The 20,184-nt window shown below is 37.0% G+C and overlaps 1 protein-coding gene and 2 pseudogenes across 3 annotated transcripts; all 3 read left to right on the forward strand.

The window, feature by feature from the left end:
• Window positions 1–3,685: 3,685 nt before the first annotated feature.
• LOC143600896 (protein IWS1 homolog 1-like) lies at window positions 3,686–6,935 on the forward strand (annotated as a pseudogene). Its single transcript, XR_013147564.1, has 11 exons — window positions 3,686–3,878; window positions 3,951–4,442; window positions 4,984–5,103; window positions 5,194–5,414; window positions 5,500–5,629; window positions 5,724–5,786; window positions 5,865–5,942; window positions 6,047–6,138; window positions 6,231–6,296; window positions 6,378–6,531; window positions 6,617–6,935. The product of XR_013147564.1 is annotated as a protein IWS1 homolog 1-like (transcript).
• A 4,081-nt stretch (window positions 6,936–11,016) lies between these two features.
• Window positions 11,017–15,652, forward strand: LOC143600897 (cyclin-T1-3-like; annotated as a pseudogene). The gene is made up of 8 exons (XR_013147565.1): window positions 11,017–11,118; window positions 11,280–11,725; window positions 11,880–11,960; window positions 12,065–12,199; window positions 12,272–12,447; window positions 12,530–12,681; window positions 12,760–13,520; window positions 15,314–15,652. The product of XR_013147565.1 is annotated as a cyclin-T1-3-like (transcript).
• Window positions 15,653–16,297: 645 nt separating this feature from the next.
• Window positions 16,298–19,957, forward strand: LOC143600895 (uncharacterized). Its single transcript, XM_077078444.1, has 2 exons — window positions 16,298–16,847; window positions 18,636–19,957. The coding sequence occupies exons 1-2, from the start codon at window positions 16,480–16,482 to the stop codon at window positions 19,945–19,947; spliced, it is 1,680 nt and encodes a 559-aa protein (XP_076934559.1). The 5' UTR covers window positions 16,298–16,479; the 3' UTR covers window positions 19,948–19,957.
• Window positions 19,958–20,184: the final 227 nt, after the last annotated feature.

The following is a 20,184-nucleotide window of genomic DNA, read 5'->3' on the forward strand; positions in this document are numbered from 1 at the left end:
TATTACCAACATAGCATCACAACTGAGCACATACTACAATGTAACATAGCATCACAACTGAGCACATACTACAATGTGGATTCATTAGCATTGTATTATACTTTAAAGTGACATGCCCAACCATGGATTGTAACCTATAACACACGACATATGATTTGATATGCATGTTTAGAATATAAACTGTTGGAAATTTTTAATGAATGTGAGATCAATGTAAGACTCTTAATGTACATCTTGTAAAACTATTCTTAATTATGCCATAATAAGAATTAAGTTACAATGAATGTACATAAGTTAGACTTATTGTTAGACTCTTCATGAGTCATAATGGTTATATATAAATAGAGGCTTTGTGTCTTAGTTAAATATAAGAAAAAGAAGTCTTAAACAAAAAGGATGATTATCAAAAAGAAGCCTTAGTATATTTCGTTTTCCAAAAATATTGCAAAGGAGTACTCTTTAAACTTCGTCTTCATATTTCCAAGTTCTAACACACTAAACTATCCGGTGCAACATCGGGTGTGTGGCCTTTCCCAACAGTAAATACCGCTTCGGTTGTTGATCCTAGAAGACAGACGCGTTGTCTTATGTAGATGCGCGAAATCTGTTTTAAGGGAAGCGCGTTAAACACGTGCCTCGCCCTCAACCATCAACCATGCTCAATATATATTGTTTTGTTCATATTTTGTTGCAGACAATGAAGTTAGCCACATTAAGGAAAACTAAGACAAATGTGAAAATACTCAACGAGTGGAAGACTCGAGTCAAGAAGTTCCTGTTGAAGTTCTCACCAAAGACATCGACATGAATCTTTATATTATAATATAAACTAGTGTTCATCAACTCGGCGCGTTGCGCCGGACATGTTGAATCTGTCCATGTATCTGTCGTATTGCAACGGTGCACTAATATGTTTTCTATTGGTACTGTAATTAAACCAAAAAACTAAATTTGTAGAAATAAAAACATTAACATGTAAAAAATTAATATACTTAAAAACAACATTTATTCGGTTATGTTTGTTACGGTACGGAATAAACAACATTGGTGAAACACAAGCGTTAAAACACATAAAATAAAGTTCTTTAAATTAACATATAAAAAATTAACATTTAAAAGCTGAGCGTTGGTAAAAACCCGAACATTGGTAAAACTGAGTGTTCTCGGTCCCGAGCGTTGCGGCGGTGAGTTAACGCAAATTTGGTTGGTTTCGGTTACATTTTTTATGGTACCGGAACTAAAAAAAGGTCGGTAAAACATGAGCGTTGTCGGTACCGGGAGGTGCGTCAGGTGTTGCCGGTCCCAGACGTCCTGGCGGTTAGTCGACGCAAATTTGGTCGATTTTGGTTACGTTCGTTACGGTACCAGAACTAAAACAAAATGCCCGACAAAATCTAAGCTTTGTCGGTCCCGCGAGTTGCAGTGGTGAGTCGACGCAAATTCGGTTGGCCTCGCTTACGTTACTTACGGTACCAGAATTAAAATAAAAGGGAACTCGGGCATTGCGGCGGTGAGTTGGCAAAACCTTAGCGTTGTTGGCCTCGAGCTTTGTGACGATAAGTTGACACAAATTTAATTTGTTTCAATTACATTCGTTACGATACCAGGAAAAAGAAACAAAAAAACAGCTTCGTCCAAAGTCGGACCACCACCTGGCCCAATAAAATACCTAACGGCACCAAACTTTCATTTTATATATATTAGATAATTGCACTTTATTTGATTTCCTTTTTGGTTTTGTACACGATATTGTACTACGACATTTCTCTTGTATAATGAGAGTATCGTTAAATAATATGGTGACCCCATGTCCTACATAAACTACATGAAACACATATATCTAAATCATAGGATTCGAGCACACTATAATAAGACTATACATACACTTTTTCTACTCATTGATATGTAAACTCACATTCATTCAAACGGCCCTAGAATTCTTGAGTTCTCCTCTGTACTCTTGACTTTCTAAAGTCTAGATACTCTCATTAGTTATACAAGTCTTGATCATGGGAACTCACATCACACTTTTTTGATCATTTCAACTAATATGACCATAACCAACTTCTAATTCGTATATTGATTGTTAATAATCAAATTATCAACATTTACACTTTTATTGTGGATCTTGAGTCTTTTTCGTTTTTCTAACCAGCTAACTCTCGTTAGGTGCCCAAGTTACAAAGATTTATATTTAATTTATTAATAACACTCTTAACATGATATTTTCATAGTTATATGATTTTTCCTTGTGTGTTTTAACTTTAACCATTTATCTTAATAAAATAACCGGTAAGCACCTTGATCAAAATAAGAATAAAACCTATAAGAGCATTTCATTGAAATAAATAAAGAAAAGAAAAAAATAACCCACCACCATTTAAGCTCTTAAACATTATATTTTTATTCACACACTCTTTAGGAGATGCCTTAAACAACTTTATCAACATTTTATGATTGATGAATCATGTCTTACCAAATATCCTCAAGTGAAGCCAAGTTAGATCAATTTCTTCAACACACATTCACTTCTTAAGTTTCATCTTACAATTGTAACTAGCTGGTCTTACGGTTATAACTAGTTTACTCCAATATGTATAGAAAAATGTTGCCAATAATCACCTCTTAAAAACCATCTTCTCAACACAAACTACGTTTACCTGATCCTTAACGGTTATGTTAGTTTTTCAATAAAAATTCACATTATATTAAATTATTTCATAATCAGTACCTAAAAAGCGTAGGGTACATATAGCGTGTCTTTCGGAGACTAGGTGGAATCGGCATAGAAGGACCGAGTGACAACAACAATGATAATTATACTTTTAGTTTCCTTTTAAATCTATATCTCATTCACATTTAGAAGCAAAAGATGCCGGTATCAATAAGCATTATCGACCAAATGCCAATTTTTCCAGCTGTTGCTCCATGGCTTTTGAGTATTAGCAACAAGAGGTTACCCCAATTGTTGGTTTCTTTCAAGGCACTTTTGCTCTTCAGGCGGAAGTAGGGTTGTTCAAAAAGTCCACGTCTCGCGGCTCGCTTGAAAAAAGCTCGGCTCGAAAAGGCTCAATTTTAAATGAGCTCAGATCGATTTCTAAACGAGCCGAGCTCGAGCCAGGGTCAGCTCGGCTCGTTTAGATTAAACCCTAAATTTAATATCTACATATAATAATATCATACCAAGAAATAAATAAATAAATTTTTTATATATATATTATTCCACTCAATACCTAAAACCTTATAAAAGAACAACTAAAATAAAACATATAAAGTTATAAATTTAATAGTTTATAAATTTTATATAATATGTATGTTAAATTTATAATTTTTTGTCTTTTATATATATCAAAATTTGTAAAATATAAAATATAAAATTAAAAAATTAAAGGAGCCCGGCTCAATGAGCTCGAGCTTTAAACGAACCTAGCTCGAGCTCGATTTTTCAGCTCGATAAAGAAAATGAGCCGAGCTCGAGCCAACTCGATTAAGTTTGAGCTCGAGTTCGAGCACACTCTGGCTCGACTCGACTTGACTCGGCTCGTCTACGGCCCTAGGTGGAAAGGTGATCTCGGCCTCTAGGGTGTCTTGACATTTGCTGTTAAAAAAAGTAAAACCGATAATAACTATCCATGCCCCTCAAGTTTCTAGTTATTACAATACCCCTCCTCATCTTTACCATTATCACAAAACCCACCCTTCACATTCCTGTATATCATCATCCTTCAATTCTCCACCTTCTCTCTTTCGTTCGGTTTATTCATCTTCATCAGTCTATAAATCCAACATCTTCTTCTTCTTCTTCTTCTTCTTCTTCATAATTATAACCTAACCCAGGGTTTATTATTAATCTCAGCCATGGGTTACGAAAACGATCCGTAAGTCCCAATAACCTAACCTAGGGTTTGCTATTCCTTTAACCTAACCTAGGGTTTTAATTTCATTTTCAGGTACCGTGACGAAGACGGCGAGCCGTTAATGGATTTCGACGAAGGATTTCAATCCGATCACGACAACGATAACAACAATCTGGAAGATGACGTGGAGGATAACACCGATTGGCAGTCTCCGGAGTTCAACGAGTCCGATTCCACGTCACGGCCGCGTAAACGGTTGATTAAGAGGAGTACGGCGGAGGAGGCCGTGCCGGATTTTGGAATGGATGATGACGTGGAGGATGACATGGCTGCGTTTGTGAGAGATGAGTCGGATGGCGGTGGCGGTGGGAAGAGGAAGAAGTTTGATGGGGGAAGTGGGAGTAAGAAGAGGGAGAAGAAGTTTAGTTCGTCGAAGTTTTCGGATAAGGGGGGGAGGTCCGGGGAGAAAGGCGCGTCGAAGTTTAAGGGGAGTGGGAGTGGGAGTGGGAGTAAGAAGAGTGGGCGGGCGGGCATGATGCTGAGGTCAAGGAGATGTGGGATACGATTGCCGGAGGTGATTCGGAGGTACATTTTAGGTTTAAATTTGCTTGTGATGTAAACGGACTGAACGGTTTGATGGGAAGTTCATTTGCGTTTGTTCGTTTAGTTAATCAACGAAACGAACAAAGATTTAGTTGTTCGTTTGCATTCGCTTATGTTTGTTAGGAGCATATTTTTAAGTACTTTACTTGCTTACGCTTTGGCTGGCTATGCGTTATGTCTGGGCATCTGGGATTAAGAATGTTGTTTATTATTTTTAAATATATATATGTTTATTTATGTAAGTATATGTTGGTTTGCGTTCGTTTATGAAATTAACAAACGAACACAAGCGACACAAATGAGACAAACAAATTTATTTTCTTAATGAACGAACACGAACAAGAAATTTCGTTGGATATGTGTTGGTGAACTGTCCGTTTGTTTGGTGTACTCTTAACGAACGGACATGGACACGGTTTTGTTTGGTTCGATTTAAGATTTAATTCGTTTGCAGTTCTAGATATTTCTGTTATTAACATTGCCAAGTTCACATTTCTGAACTGATTTAACAACTATGGTGCAGGATGACAAAGAGGGGCCTAGGATGGTAGATGATGATAATTTCATAGATGATTCAGGTGTTGATCCATCAGATCGTTATGGTAGCGACCATGGTGGTTATTCTCCCAGTCGTGCTCCTCAGGTAAAAATATTCACATATACATGAACTTGAACTCTTGAAGCATGTGTGTTTACTACTTTTTTGTTTACTGTAAATTGTTTGAAATTGTAGGCTGAGGAGGGTGAAGAAGATGATGAAATCAAGGATCTTTTCAAGATGGGTAAGAAAAAGAAGAAGAATGAGAAAAGTGCTGCAGAGATCGCACTACTTGTTGAGAATGTGATGGCTGAACTTGAAGTTGTAGCAGAAGAAGATGCAGAGCTAAATAGAAAATCACAACCAGCTATAAATAAACTAAGGAAGCTGCCTCTTTTAACTGAAGTATTATCCAAGTAAGTGCATTATTTTCAAATGTTTCACATCCGCTTCATGTTATAATCATTTGATTTATTTCTGTTTTAACAAATGTTAATGCAGGAAACAACTTCAACTAGAGTTCTTGGATCATGGAGTTCTAACACTTTTGAAAAACTGGCTCGAACCCCTCCCTGATGGAAGCTTGCCCAACATAAACATTCGAGCAGCAATATTAAAGATCCTTACCGAGGTATGCATAAAACATGATTTATATTAAGGATTAAATTATATGCTTTTATGTTTTTATGATTATTAATTAGTTATTTGGTGTTATCCTCCTGCAGTTCCCAATTGATTTAGATCAATATGATAGGAGAGAACAATTGAAGAAAAGTGGACTAGGAAAGGTTGGTCTAATTTTTTTTAATTTTACTTTTGGAACTAATTAAGATTAACTATACTAAATTATTATCGTCTTTGATTAGGTCATTATGTTCTTGTCAAAGTCTGATGAAGAGACAACATCCAACAGAAAGCTTGCTAAAGACTTGGTTGACAAATGGGTAAGTACAAAGATCCTGCTTGATTTCGATTTTTAACGTCAAATGTGTCATTCATTCTTGTTTAGCAACCTAATATTTACATTAATGTTTTACATGTAATGCAGAGTCGACCAATATTTAACAAAAGCACACGATTTGAGGACATGAGGAAATATGAGGACGAAAGAGCCCCCATTCGCCGACCATCAGTGAAAAAGTATATTGCAATAAATATTTTAACGACTTACAAAATTAAATTTGTTTTCTTTGTTCAAAGTCTTTATGATCTGTTTTGTTACTTCCTAACAGGCCTATGAATAGAGCTTCAGGGATGCAGTCTAGAGATGATGACCTGGATTTGGGTGATAACTCTCAGTAAGTTAATTTTTTTTGTTATATAATAATCACTTCATGAATGCACTTGTTTCCTGTTTGATGAAATGGAGGTTGTTGCAGAGAACCAAAGTCTGGAAGTTCATCTTCTAGACTACATGCATCAAGGCCCGAAGCAATGCCACTGGATTTTGTGGTACGACCCCAATCTAAAATTGACCCGGATGAAGTTAGAGCTCGAGCCAAACAAGTTGTGCATGATCAACGCCGACTCAAGGTCTGTTATTTTATTGTTTTCTTCATATTATTTCCAACTATGATGAATATAGATGAAATATGATTAACTTGTGATACAATGACAGATGAACAAAAGGTTGCAACAGTTGAAGGCGCCTAAAAAGAAGCAGCTTCAAGCTACTAAGCTTAGTGTTGAGGGACGGGGTATGGTCAAGTACTTGTAGATCAGGCTTGAGGTCGGGGCAGCAGTTATCGGTGCTCGTTTGATCGTTTGTTGTGAAGAAGATGAGTATACTCCCTCGTCGCTTGCTCAGGTTGCTCGATGGTTTATATTTTCAGTCGATCTATATGTTTTTTTAATATGACCAGATTTGTCACTGTTTTCTGGTGGAAGTAATCAGAATGACGCCTTGTCCTGTATCATGATAAAGTTGCAATATTTTCCTGTATTTTCAAGTTTATGAAATAGTCATGCATTTAAATTTTGAACCTTGTCAATTTCTCACAAATAAGTGTTGGATATGCTTCTTGATAATAATAACTATATTTTTATCAAAATTGAAAGTTTATATTGGATTAAACACTAGTTTTACAAAACAAAAAGTACGACTTGTAAACCTGTTTTAGCATATTAAGGATAATTGTTTTGGTTTTCGAATACGAAAGTCTATTTGAATAAACTTTTAGTTGTTTATCATTAGCATACCTATCTATATCTACTACCTAGTTTATACATTATTTTATATTCATATAAATTTTGTTAAAATATATTGAAATATGTTTTTAAGTAGTTCGGTAAAATATGTACTGTTTTCACTTTGGGTAAACTTCAAGGATGGTGTGTAATGTGTAATTTGTTCCCATTTTGTAGAAATTATGGATCTGTTCTAAGTATTCTCTAATGTTTTCCCTTTTAATGATTGCGTGCTGGTATATATGGAAGGCGCGGAACAATTTAATCTTCTCCAAGAGGCCCATAAAGATCAGGAATATCCTTGACGACATCAAAGTTTTGAGCTTCCTTTCGGTTAAGTATAAATCAAATTGTTTGGACATAAATTGGGTTAAGTGGAAGTTACCCTATATTATTTGTACTTTCTGTTCTTTTTGTTTAGTTCCTGCTGGTTTCTTGCTAACAGAGGCTATTATTTTGTGTTGAATGAGACATGCAGTTAAAAAAAAGTATGCTCTAATGTTTTTCAATCTGTGAGCCATTGTTTGTTTCTTTGGCTAAGGGTGGGTGGGGCACCCAACTCGGGCCACCCGAGCTTGCGTGGGTACTTCTTGGCACACCACACCCCCTCTTTCTAGGTGGGAATTTGAGTTCCGCTACTTGGAGAGGATATAAGCCTAGTGTGAGGATGAATTGAGCAAAAGGTTTAGCGAGCATGCGAACTTGGTTGGATACATTGTATCTCTTAATTTGAGTTGTTATGGGTTAAAACACGTGCACATTATAGTTGGGGGTTCTTATGGCTTTTAGTGGGAGTGCCACACACCCTAATCATATTTTAGTAAAGTTTATTTTTACATTTTATTTTAGAAGACCTAACCCTTCTTTTCTTTTTTTTACGCATCTTCTTTACCACTTCACAAATAAAAACCGATGACAAAAATAACTATTAAATTTACGTGTGTTAAACTAATTATGAAACTATTTTATATTCAATGTGGATTTACGGTGTTAACAAAAAAGATATTCAAGTTTTTGACTAAGTTAGTCAAAAACTTATATGTTGGAAGAAAAATGTAAAAATAAAAAAAAAAGGAATCTGGCAGTCACATTGCTTGTTTCCTCAAGACCATAACCGCTAGATTCAAACGAATGTGCTTTAAATAGACTCAATCGATCGGTAACCAACTGACACATGACTATTGAAGAGAGATTAGATAAATGGATGTGAGAGAAGTTGTTGAATGGTACCATATTGTCGCATCATTCCTTGTTAACATAAAAAAGAAATATATAAAAATATTTAGCTACGAGTATCATAATCAGTTAATCACACCGACCTACTTTCTTCCCCAGTGTTGTTTTGTTTAATGTAAAAATAAAAATAAAAAATGAAAAAGAAATCTGAATTAAAAACAATACGATTGATTTCACACTACCCATTCGCTCTGTGTCTCTGGAACATACGACGTTAAACGCTAACCTCAATCAATCTTCCTGCGACTCATTCACTAGTTGCCGGTAATTGTTCCTCTTTATTATCTATATATCTCCTCCCTTGTGCTTTTATCTTTTCCTTGGCTATAGATATAAATAAATTCGTTTTCTTTATCAGATTAGGGCACATGAAAATCGATCTATTTACGTTATTTTGATTACCAGTTTCAATGCCACGCCGTTTAAATTAAGAGAAATATTATTATATGTTTCAAAGCAGATTACTTTCTTTCTTTCTTGAAAACGTTTAATTTTTCAATCTAATTACAGAATTAGGGTTTCAATGAACTATTTATTATTAAATGGATCATAGCCATACTTCTTGCTTCAATCAAACCTCTTAACTAACCATGTACACAGAAACATTCAAAGTTATTATTTCATTCTCAACAACCCAACCCTAAAATATCCGCTACCCAAAATTATACATGGGTCCGTGGTATTTGTAGAAAATAAAATGCATCATCTGCAATCCGTCCGGTGATTAATCTGTTCTGTAAAGTTATTTGCAGTTTCTTCGCATATAAAACGCTGCTGCTGCTTTAGTGATTTGCCTAAGAGGTGTAGATGCATCTGTATAAATTAACAAGGCTGATTTAGTTGTACAAGTTGCTTTCTTGTAAGGAAACAGACCACAACTTACTTTTTTCAAATACGTATCTAGCTATTCCCGCCAAAACCTAATTAACTGAGAAAATTAGTAGGAGAAAGCATAGTGGGGAGTTTAAGCCCAATAGCCGTTAATTAGCGGTAGTATTAGCAGGTCGTTCTTGGTTTATTAAGATGTCTATGTTCTATTTATTAAATTAGAGATTTTTACTTTGTAATTGGAGATTCAGATTATCTCGAATTTGGCTATTTTTCCTAAGGTCAGCATCTTAGATTTCTGGTTCCCGTTTCTATCAATCATCTAAGGTGAGGCCTTAATGTTGGAGAAGCTCTTTGCAAATGGTAAATTGCTTATAATTTGGTGGCAATGCTTACAAAGTGTAGTGGCCTTTTTGTTTTGTAGTATCTCTTGACTATGCACAAGTTTATTTTCAATAATTCAATCTTTGAACCACACAAGCTAGATATTGTCACCGGAATTGAGATAACCAGGAAGAAAGTTGGGTTACCGGGGGAGGCAATCTGGGCTGTTTGGTAGCTTCTTAATGGCCATTAAGAGGCTGCATCTTAATTGTTAAAGGTAGCATTGAGTCTGAATGGTTAAGAGGTAACATCTTGTTACCTTTTAACCATTTAAACTTAAGATTACCTCTTAACCATTAAGAGGTTATGAACCATTAAGAGGTAGCCTCTTAATAACCATTAAGAAGCAACCAAGCAACCCCAAATCTCTAGTTCAAAAGACTGGTAGAGTAAAGTCCATTCCCAATCCTATCACCTACAGCCTAACCCTAGCCTACTTCACTGGTCACCCCGTTTCGACCTTCACATCCTCTTCCTCTTTTACAATCAGCGGATCAACCACAAACAACTCCAGGGTTGTGTTTCCCCATCATCTGGGGCATCTTCTGTTGGAAATATTTTTCTTGACCAAGAAGCTGGCGTAGAAGAATTTGTTCTATCTTTTGCTGACAATTGACTATGAATTGCATGCGCGCAGAGAGAAGTCAAGCTAGAGTTTGGTGAACACCGCCATATGTGGTACACTTAACACATTCCCCTTTTGGGGACACACTATCCCCTGTTGAGAAACCACAGCATATGTGGTTAAGTTTAGGTTTAGATTTTGGTAATTGGTAATGTGGTTTAGATATTAATTATGCATGTAACTAGATATATACTTTGTTCTAATCCCATCTTATCGGTTTAAAATGGTTTATTATTAAATTATTATATATGATTGGCTTTCAGTGAATTTATTAACTAAATTAAAATAACAAATAAAATTAAATTATTGAGAAAGAGGCTTGTGCATTTGACACATGGCAATTCAATAAAATTTATCAAGACAGTCTAGATTCGAATAAAGGGATATTTAGAGGGATCCTTTTTTCTACCCTCGTAGATGTTGTCTGCTCATCTAAAGCATGCAACATTCGCCAAAACATTCTAATAATAAGAACCTCATTGCACCGACCATTTTCAAACTTTATATCACAATTTTATTTAGTTAGTAATTAATTCATTAAAAGCCAATCATATATAATAATCTAATAATAAACCAATTAAAAACCGTTAAGATGGGATTAGTACAAACTATATATCTTGTTACATGCATAGTTAATATGTAAACCAAAATCTAAACATAAACTTAACCACATCTGCTGTGGTTTCTCAACATTGGATAGTGTGTTCCTAAAAGTGGAATGTGGGTAAGTGTACCGTGTATGGCGATGTTCACCAAACTCGAGCTCGACCTTTCTTGCTGCTTCTCATGCCATTCATAGTCAATTGTCAGCACGAGTTAAAACAAATTCTTCCTCGCCATCAGCTTCTTTATCAACAAAAGTATCTCCAACGGGAGATGCACTGGATGATGGGGAAACACAACCCTGCAGGTGTTTGCGGTTGATCCGCTGGAGGATGTGAAGGTCGAAATGGGGTGACCGGTGAAGTAGGTTAGGTTGTAGGTGACAAGGTTGGAAATGGGCTTTACTCTACGTGGAAAGTCTGAAGTTGACAATTTTTAGTGTTTTAAGGATATCCTGTTTTATGCATAGTAATCTTTATTATTTTTGAAAAATTATCTGCTGTATTTCTTCTTATTTACTCTAAATTTGTTAGCACACAAACAGTGCAGGTAGTCGAAGTCAGTTTATGCCTGTTGTAAACTAGGGGAACTCCATCTTCTTTCTTTGAAATTTTGTAGAGAGAAGAAACCGCCAATGACTGCTTTGGTTTCCAATGATCCAATGCATTATGGAATGTATGAAGGTGGTTCATATATGCATTCTGATGATAAAATGGAAGAGCATGGTGGTCGGTGGTATTTTTCACGCAAAGAAATTGAAGAAAATTCTCCATCTAGACCCGATGGCATTGATTTAAAGAAAGAAACTTATCTTCGCAAATCATATTGCACTTTTTTGCAAGATCTTGGTATGAGGCTCAAAGTGTACGTTTCTTTATTCCTTATTTTCCTCTCAAATTCATCATTCTTGTTCTGTTCAGTTTCTTATTAAGTTATTTGTATGAAAAATGGATTGATACCTATGCAACACATGTTGTGCTTCTTTACTGATAATGATTGTTTAAATTTTGTCATTCAGGCCTCAAGTAACAATTGCTACAGCTATAATATTCTGCCACGTTTCTTTCTCCGTCAGTCACATGCAAAGAATGACCGACGGGTGAGTTGTGCCTCATTTCACTTTTCATTTTCATTATTATTTTTGCCTATGTATTAATAATAGCAGCTGGTTTTATCTTGTGTGTTAACATGTTTTGATTGCAGACGATTGCAACTGTCTGCATGTTTCTTGCAGGCAAGGTTGAAGAAACCCCTCGCCCTTTAAAAGATGTTATTCTTGTTTCCTATGAAATCAATAACAAAAAGGACCCCGAGGCTATACAAAGAATCAAACAGAAGGTATAAAAAGTTAAAAACCACTTGTTATGTCTACCAGTTGGTTTTTATAATTATTTTATGTTATGTGTGCAGGAGGTGTATGAACAACAAAAGGAACTAATATTACTCGGGGAGCGACTAGTTCTTGCAACTCTAGGCTTTGGTTTTAACGTGCATCATCCATATAAACCGCTAGTAGAAGCAATAAAGGAGTTCAAAGTTGCCCAAAATGCCCTTGCTCAAGTGGCTTGGAATTTTGTCAATGATGGGTATGCTGCTGTATTTCTTAATTTGTGGTTTCTCTATGTATATGCCAGCCTGTCCATTTTGACATGCAAAAGAGGCATGCAGGCTTCGGACCTCTCTGTGTTTGCAATTTAAACCCCACCACATTGCCGCTGGTGCTATTTTCCTTGCCGCCAAGTTCCTCAAAGTTAAACTCCCTTCAGATGGTGAAAAAGTTTGGTGGCAGGAGTTCGATGTTACCCCACGCCAATTAGAAGGTCCGTTCTATTAATTATTTTTTGTTATCATATTCCTTTGTGACTTTCTTTTTTCTGAAATATGTAATTATTTTGCAGAGGTCAGTAACCAAATGTTAGAGCTGTATGAACAAAACCAACTGGCGCCTTCTCAAACGAGTGAAGTTGTTGACGGCAGTACAGGTGGCGGGGCAACTCAAAAGGGACCCACCAGATCTCTTCCGACTGACGAAGATGGCCCGAACAATTCCAGGCCCGGTACCTCATCAAGGCCCACTCCTGATCAATCAGGCCAGAGTATAAAGGGAGATGTTGAAGTCAAAGAAAGTCAGCAACATAACGGGCCGGAAGACAGTAACAGGTCTGAAGGACATAATGAGGAAACTCGAGAAAGAAGGGAACCGGTGGAATCAGTGAAGGAGAAATACCAGGGAAGGAATCTGTCACCTCAAGATGCTATCAAAAGGATTGATAAAGATAAAGTGAAAGCGGCTATTGAGAAAAGAAAGAAGGCCCGTATTAGCGATGTGGCCCGAAAACCAGATTTCATGGATGAAGATGATTTAATCGAGAGAGCGTTGGAAGACGGTATAGAGCTGGCTGCTGAGTCAGAGAAAAACAAACAAGATAGAAAACATAGTTGGTCAAAACCGGATAACGATCTGGAAGATGGCCAGTATCACTCTTCAGTTAAGGGGCAGTCATCGCGCGGTCAAGATTTTGACCCTGTGGAAGAAGGGGAAGTGGGAATGATGGATGATGAATATAGGTCAAGGTCAAGGTCACCTAATTCTAGTAGTAGGAAAAGAAAGGGTGGTGGGACCCCACCTGATAAAAGGAGGAGAAACTAATTCATGCTTCTAAGACTGAGGGGTGTGGGGCTTCAACGGGGGCGCTAGAGCCCCTCCGCTCGCGCCCCCAGGCGCTAACACCACACCACCAAGGCGCTAGCGGGGGCGCTAACGGGGCGCTAACGCGAAAAACAATGCAGGCGTGAGCCGGTTAGCGGGAGAAGAGAGAGGGCTGCACAACTTTTGATGGTTTTTTGACCGTTGGGAGCCGAACAAACCAAAAAAAAAAATATTTTTCCTATATAATTATACCCCATTTCACCCATTTTTATACCAAAACTTCAAACCTTCACCCAAAATCAATTCATCTTCTCAACTTTTTTTTTAAAAAAAATGGCTGGAAATTGGTTCCCAAACCTTGATTCAGATTATCTTGACGATGATTTATGGTCGTCACCGCACCAACCGATGTTTTATTCGGAGCCGCAAGAATCATCCGGCTTTCAACCATCCAACACACAACCGTCTCCTAACTTTGTTGTTCCGGAGACACAAGAATCACACGGTGAAGCTACGGGACCAAAAAGACGCGTCCACCGGAAAAAACAAGTTGCAACGGACGGGTCGGGACCGGCTTCGACTCCGAGGACGAAACGGAAAGCCACTCCGTGGTCATCGGATGAGAAGGAAGCCTTGTGTCGGGCTTGGATAGTCATTTCTGAGGATCGGCGTTGCGGTAATTGTTTTAACGTTTTTAAAAATGATTTTTAATAAAAAAGTTAAATAAAAAAGTTAAATGGAAATCTAATTTATTTAGTCATTTTGCAGCCGACTACCAAAAGAGCAAGATTTTTTGGACAAATGTTAGGGAGACGTTCTACATGCTCGTTGGGAGTACAGAGCGGAACGCCGATATGATTTCGGGTCGGTGGTCCGAAATCAGAAAATTTGTCGGCTTGTTTACTAATCTTTTCAACAGGAACAGCGGTCGTATGAGACCAAGTGGCAGTGATGATTTGGCGGTTTACAATTTCACGGTCGAAGAGTGGAAGCAGGAGTGTTTGCGGAGGTATGGGACGGTGAAGACGTGGGACGATTTAAAGTTGTGGGAGAGGTTGAAAATGTGTTCTAAGTGGGTTGAGCTGGTGGCGCCGGACTTTGATGCGGAAGTAAGGCCGAAACGGACTAAAACTAGTTCGTCTGGAGCGTATAGCACTTCAACCGGGTCGGATTGCCGTGTTGGATTCGACCTAAACATTGCGGAGGAGGAAACGTCTTCACCGCCGAGGAGGTGGCCATTGGGAAGGGACGCCAAGGGAAAAAACCGGCTGAGGGGGAAGCCGTAAACATCGCCAATCTTGTTGAATCCCTCAATAAATTCAACAAAACCATGGAGGTGGTCTCTTATGACAAAAAGGAAAAAAGTTGAATGAGAGATTTGGACTTTCTTACTAGAGACTTCAGTAACCTAAATCCGGTCGATCAAATGCTAATGGAAAAGCAAAAGGAACGTATCCGAAAGAGGTTGATCGAAGAAGACCAAGCCGAAGAATAAGAAGAATGTTTTTTTTAGTACTTTAATATTTATTTTATTTTTAGATATTAATGTGTTTTTTTATTAATGTGTGTTTTTTTTAATAATTTATGAGTTTTTTTAATAATACGTTGTTTGAATATATTTATAAAAAAATAAAAAAAAAATTCGCTGGAGCCCCTGCTGGAGCCCCTCCACACCAGGGCCAGAGACTCCAACGGGGGCTCCAACACCCCCTTTATCCAGTTTCTCTCTCTGCCACACGTCATAATATTATTGGTTGGAGCCCCCATTAAAGCCCCCATTAAAGTCCCCCACACCCCTCAGCCTAAAGATAATATGTGGTTAATTAATGTATTGATTAAACTAAATTTTGGTTTCCTTGAGTTTTTTCTGGTCATGAAATATTCAGACATACTATTTCATCAACGAGCTGCTTCTCTAAGGTACGACATTCGCCTGCCAACCATGTTTATATCTTTATACGTGTTTAGTTCCTGCTTGTTTCGTCTTATTTTGGTTGATTGCTAGATGTTTGATTTTTAAGTAGAAACATACATCTTAGTTGGATCCATAGTTTGTTCTATCTCATTCTCTTGACTTTGTAATGTTGTGAAAGTTTTGACTTGCTTGTTTTCATGTATAATGTATTACTGTTGAACCATTGCTGACCATTAATTTAGAGCAAGTATATTGAGTTATAGATGCACATCATCTTTCATATTTTCTGATAAGGCTAGTTGGATTTAAATAATTTAAACGATGACCGATAATATATATTGATTGTCACATAGATAACCCGACAGGATCACACAAAGCCTCGAGAGTTGAAAACATAGTTGTAACTTGTTTGACGTACTATTATCGACCTTTGAAGTCGACACACAGTGGTAGTTTAAAAGAAAAAAAGAAGTGAATTTAAAATAAAAAAACTAAATATTATTAATTTTATAAGCAGATTAATATCAACAGATAAATACACTATTTGTTAAATCATTAGGATAATTTAACCGATGAATACATGTAATGTAAGTGGAACAACTATATATGGAACCTTTATAATGTCATAATAGTATATTTCTAGGTGAATAAAACATGTTCATCATTAAATAATATTAATATATATAAATACTTAATAATTCACATTTTCCTTATTTAAAATCTAGAAAACTGAGCACACATGAATAAACCTGTCTCCATCAACTTTACCGGAAAGAACAATATAGTTACAAATCAAAAGTTAATTAACATTTAACAAATATATGAAGTCATCATACCTATGAAACAAATGTATGTAACATGTGATCGGTCGAAAAAAACAAGAAAAGAATGATCCTTTATACCTACCGCCTATGCAATTGAGCATTACAAAGCCAAACCAAATCTCTAGTTACCTCCACTCTCCCAGCTTGTCATTTCATACACCAATTTTTAAAACCTCAACCCACCCCCCTTAGCTACTCAAATTGTTGTTTCTTTTCTAAACCACAAACAATGTCCGAAGAGAGTCTCGATACGAATGTAAGTGCCAGCGCTGCACCAAGGAGGCCGAGGTCCATGGAGGACGATGAGAGCGGAGACTCGGTGGATATAAAAGCCATGGAGAGCGGTCAGAGCAAGCATGTGAAAAGTGAAATTGAGAGTGAAGATGATGAGGGGTACTACGAAGATAAGCCCACAAAGGGTGAGGTGATGAGTTGGTGGTTTTATGAATTGTGTTCGTACTTTACGCACACAGTTCTTCTTACTATCGTGTTTCCGCTAATTATAAGTCAGAGTTTTGGTGATGAGCCACCAGAACCGGCTCAAGGGTGGTACAAGAATGGAAAAGGTTTTCGTTGCACGAAAAAGGAAACCGTTTTGTAAGTCTCGTATCCTTATAAAGTTTTATAATTGTTCGGGGCACTTAACAAAATCTAAATCAAATCGGCTGAACTTTTATATGCTAACGAGAAAAACACTATGAATCCGAATTTATATACTCAATTCTACTTTAATGTGTTAAATCCATGATTCGATGTTTGACTAGATTATTTTTGCTTGATTAATTTCTTGGTTCTTTATTGATGATATAACTTTTTATTTATAGTTAAATTTATCCTCTATAAACAATCAAAGTGAGAATGGACTACATAGTCGACCTAGTTGAGTCTGTCAGAAGGAGGCTGGATTGTCGAATCAAATTTTAAAGTTTTTAATTTTGTATTCTTCCCTTAAAATTTCTTAGATTAATTAATTTATTATTTTCATGGACTCCACAATTTGTTTATTTAAGGTTTCATAATTTATCATAATAGATAATTCATATTAAAGATAAATTATTTTCATATTTTGAGTTAGTGTTATATATAAAAATTTATTTATATTATTTATAATGTCATTCGTTTTTTTGCAACTTGAATCATTTTGATAACTGGTCAATTTATGAAAAGTACTAACAATCATGATTCAATTCATGATTGCATAAAAGTACTAAATTTTGATTTTGGTTCACATGTTTTTTCACGCAATGGAATATGTTACATGCGTTTTTAACTTGTATCATATTTTACTTATTTAAAATATCATAGTTTGTTAATATTAAACATTTATATCAAAATATCAAATTGTCACATATTTTATTTTTAAATTAGATGTATATATGCTTTTGCTTATATTTTTTCATCATTTATAACGTTATGCGATTTTTTAAAAACCGACGAGCTAGTCTTATAACCGATCCGTCATTAGAGACATTGTTTATACAAATCAAGAGTCATGATTAAAGGAAAATAATAAATTTGATTATGGTTCACATGTTTTTAGAGGAGGTAATTTTATGGTTGCTGAGATATCATGTTTCACTTTTGATATCTTTTAACACATTGTTTATACACATTAACAATCATGATCACCTGAACATAATAAAGTTGATTTTTGTTCACATGTTTTTTTTGGGAAGTAACTTTAAGGAAGTTGAGATATGATGTTTCACTTTTCATATTTACATTAAACATCTTTATAAAACTCGTAAAAACATTCTTTATATTTAATTTTTTAGTAAACTGCGGTTTTCGTCCCTTTAGTTTGTCTAAATTTACGATTTTAGTCCAATAGTTTTAAATTTGTGATTTCCGTCCATGTGGTTTCATTTTACTTGCAATTAAACCCGAATTCACTAACCCCGTTAACTTTGGTTGTTAAACCCATCAGCGTGCCCCTCACGTAAGGGGCAATTTTGTCCCTTTTCTCCCCAAATACAGTCCAACCCCTCACGTGAGGGAGCTTGTGAATTAGGACTGGGGTTTATTTTGGGAGAAAAAGGACAAGACTGCCCCTCACGTGAGGGGCACGCTGATGGTTTAACGACCAGACTTAACGAGGTTAGTGAATTCGGGTTTAATTGCAAGTAAATTGAAACCACAAGGACGAAAATCGCAAATTTAAAACTATTGGACTAAATCAACATATTTAGACAAACCACGGGAACGAAAACCGCAATTTACTCTTTTTTTTATATAATTTGTTTATTATATTTTCTCTTTATTTCACAAAGCACATTTGACAACAACAAAATTTAAAATTTCATATCATCATTAATCATTATCATTATTAGTAATATACATCACTTAAAAGTGATTGCTGATTAACAATTAAGATGTTAATTACAGATTTGAAGCATTGACATATGCAAGAATAAAAGTTGGCAGCATGAAGTTCTCCCCACTAGAATGGACTTCAATCTCTTGGTTCTCCGGCCTAATCCTCGCCGCGCCGCTCCTCGCCTCCGTCTCCATCCACCTCGACCACCGCCCCAACTCCCAACTCATAACCGCCACCGCCACCGCCATTGGCGCCATCTTCTGCCTCCCCGCAGGCGCCATCAAAACCGTCTGGATCATGCCACCCTACGTCGCCGCCATTGTCTCCTCCAACGCCGTGGGGTCCGCCTTCCACAACCGCCACCTAGGCCTCATGGTCCGCGGCTTCATGGGCCCCACCATTCAAAAATTCCAATTCCTGGACCGCCAGGCCGTCTCCAGCTGGCTATCTATCTATGCGACAGCTGGAGGCTGCCTCGGGTCCGCAGCCATTGCATCATTTACTTACTACATGCTCCGAAACTCGGAAGGGTTTATCAGTTTATGGATTGTTTCGATCTTTAGCGGTATTTTATGGTTCGCGGGAATCACACATATACTCACCGCCACTCGATCAAACGAAAACAAATCATTAACTAACAATGACCGAGTCTCCACTCGTTATTTTGTTTCAATCTTTTACTACCCGCATGCTGCGGGTAGTCTGGTTGGGGTTTTCCTGTCATCCTTTTCAACAATGAGCATATTCACCGGTGCTGTACTATACATCATCGGTGAATTATGCGTCCCGCCAAAGGACATACTATTCGTGTGGCTAACATATTTCTTCTTCCCAATATTCGCTCTCCCGTTACTCCACCCGATTCAGAAAGTTATCCAATCCGACGCGGTAAAGATGCAAATATTCGGGTTCTTGCTAACCACACTCGCTTCGGGCATCGGGTATTACAACAGAGAACACCATTGGCATTTTAACCACGTGTTGTTTCTTGCGGCTGCGCAAAGTGTGGCTTCGGGTGTTCTTCATGCGTATAGTCGGATATTGTTGATTGATTGTGCGCCCGCGGGGAAAGAAGGTGTGTTTGCCGCGTGGTTTTCGTGGGTGAGGATGTTTGGGGCTTTTGTCGGGTTTGTTATCGGTTCGAGTGGTGTAGGGAATATTAATCGAGCGTTTGGGGCTGCGTTTGCCGCGGCTGTTGTTGGCATTGTTGGATTGATTTTTAGTAATGTTAGTAGTTATGGTGGAGCTGTGGCGGCCGGGCACGTGCATAAGCGCCGCGAGACGGGGTTGCCGGTGCTGATGAGGGGATCGGAGGATTTAGCTGGTGGTAAAGTGAAAAGGGATTCGGAGGGAACACAAGATAGAAGCATTGAAGTTTGATTTATGTTTTTTTTTTAATTTCTTTATTTTGTTGGTAATTGAGGAATGCAAAATGTAATAAAGACTTGACTGGCTTTGAATTTTTAAAGTAATTTAGGTTGGAATTCAGCCATAAAATTAATATGTTTTGTGTATTCATTCGTTTGGTGACTAACTATTTTAAGTATATTGTGTGAACTTAGATCACAATGTAAATTAATTATCTAACTATACCAACATTATTGATGTATAGCTGAA

This window comes from Bidens hawaiensis, unplaced genomic scaffold, assembly GCF_021521415.1.
Source record: "Bidens hawaiensis isolate Kalapana, Puna unplaced genomic scaffold, B.hawaiensis_p1.1 tig00055029_1, whole genome shotgun sequence".
Taxonomy (NCBI): Eukaryota; Viridiplantae; Streptophyta; class Magnoliopsida; order Asterales; family Asteraceae; genus Bidens; species Bidens hawaiensis.

Excerpts from the sequence above, each read along its gene's own strand:
- LOC143600895 (XM_077078444.1), top strand. The coding sequence starts at position 16,480 with ATGTCCGAAGAGAGTCTCGATACGAATGTAAGTGCCAGCGCTGCACCA. Across the intron at positions 16,848-18,635 it reads ACGAAAAAGGAAACCGTTTT|ATTTGAAGCATTGACATATG; the intron begins GTAAGTCTCGTA and ends TGTTAATTACAG.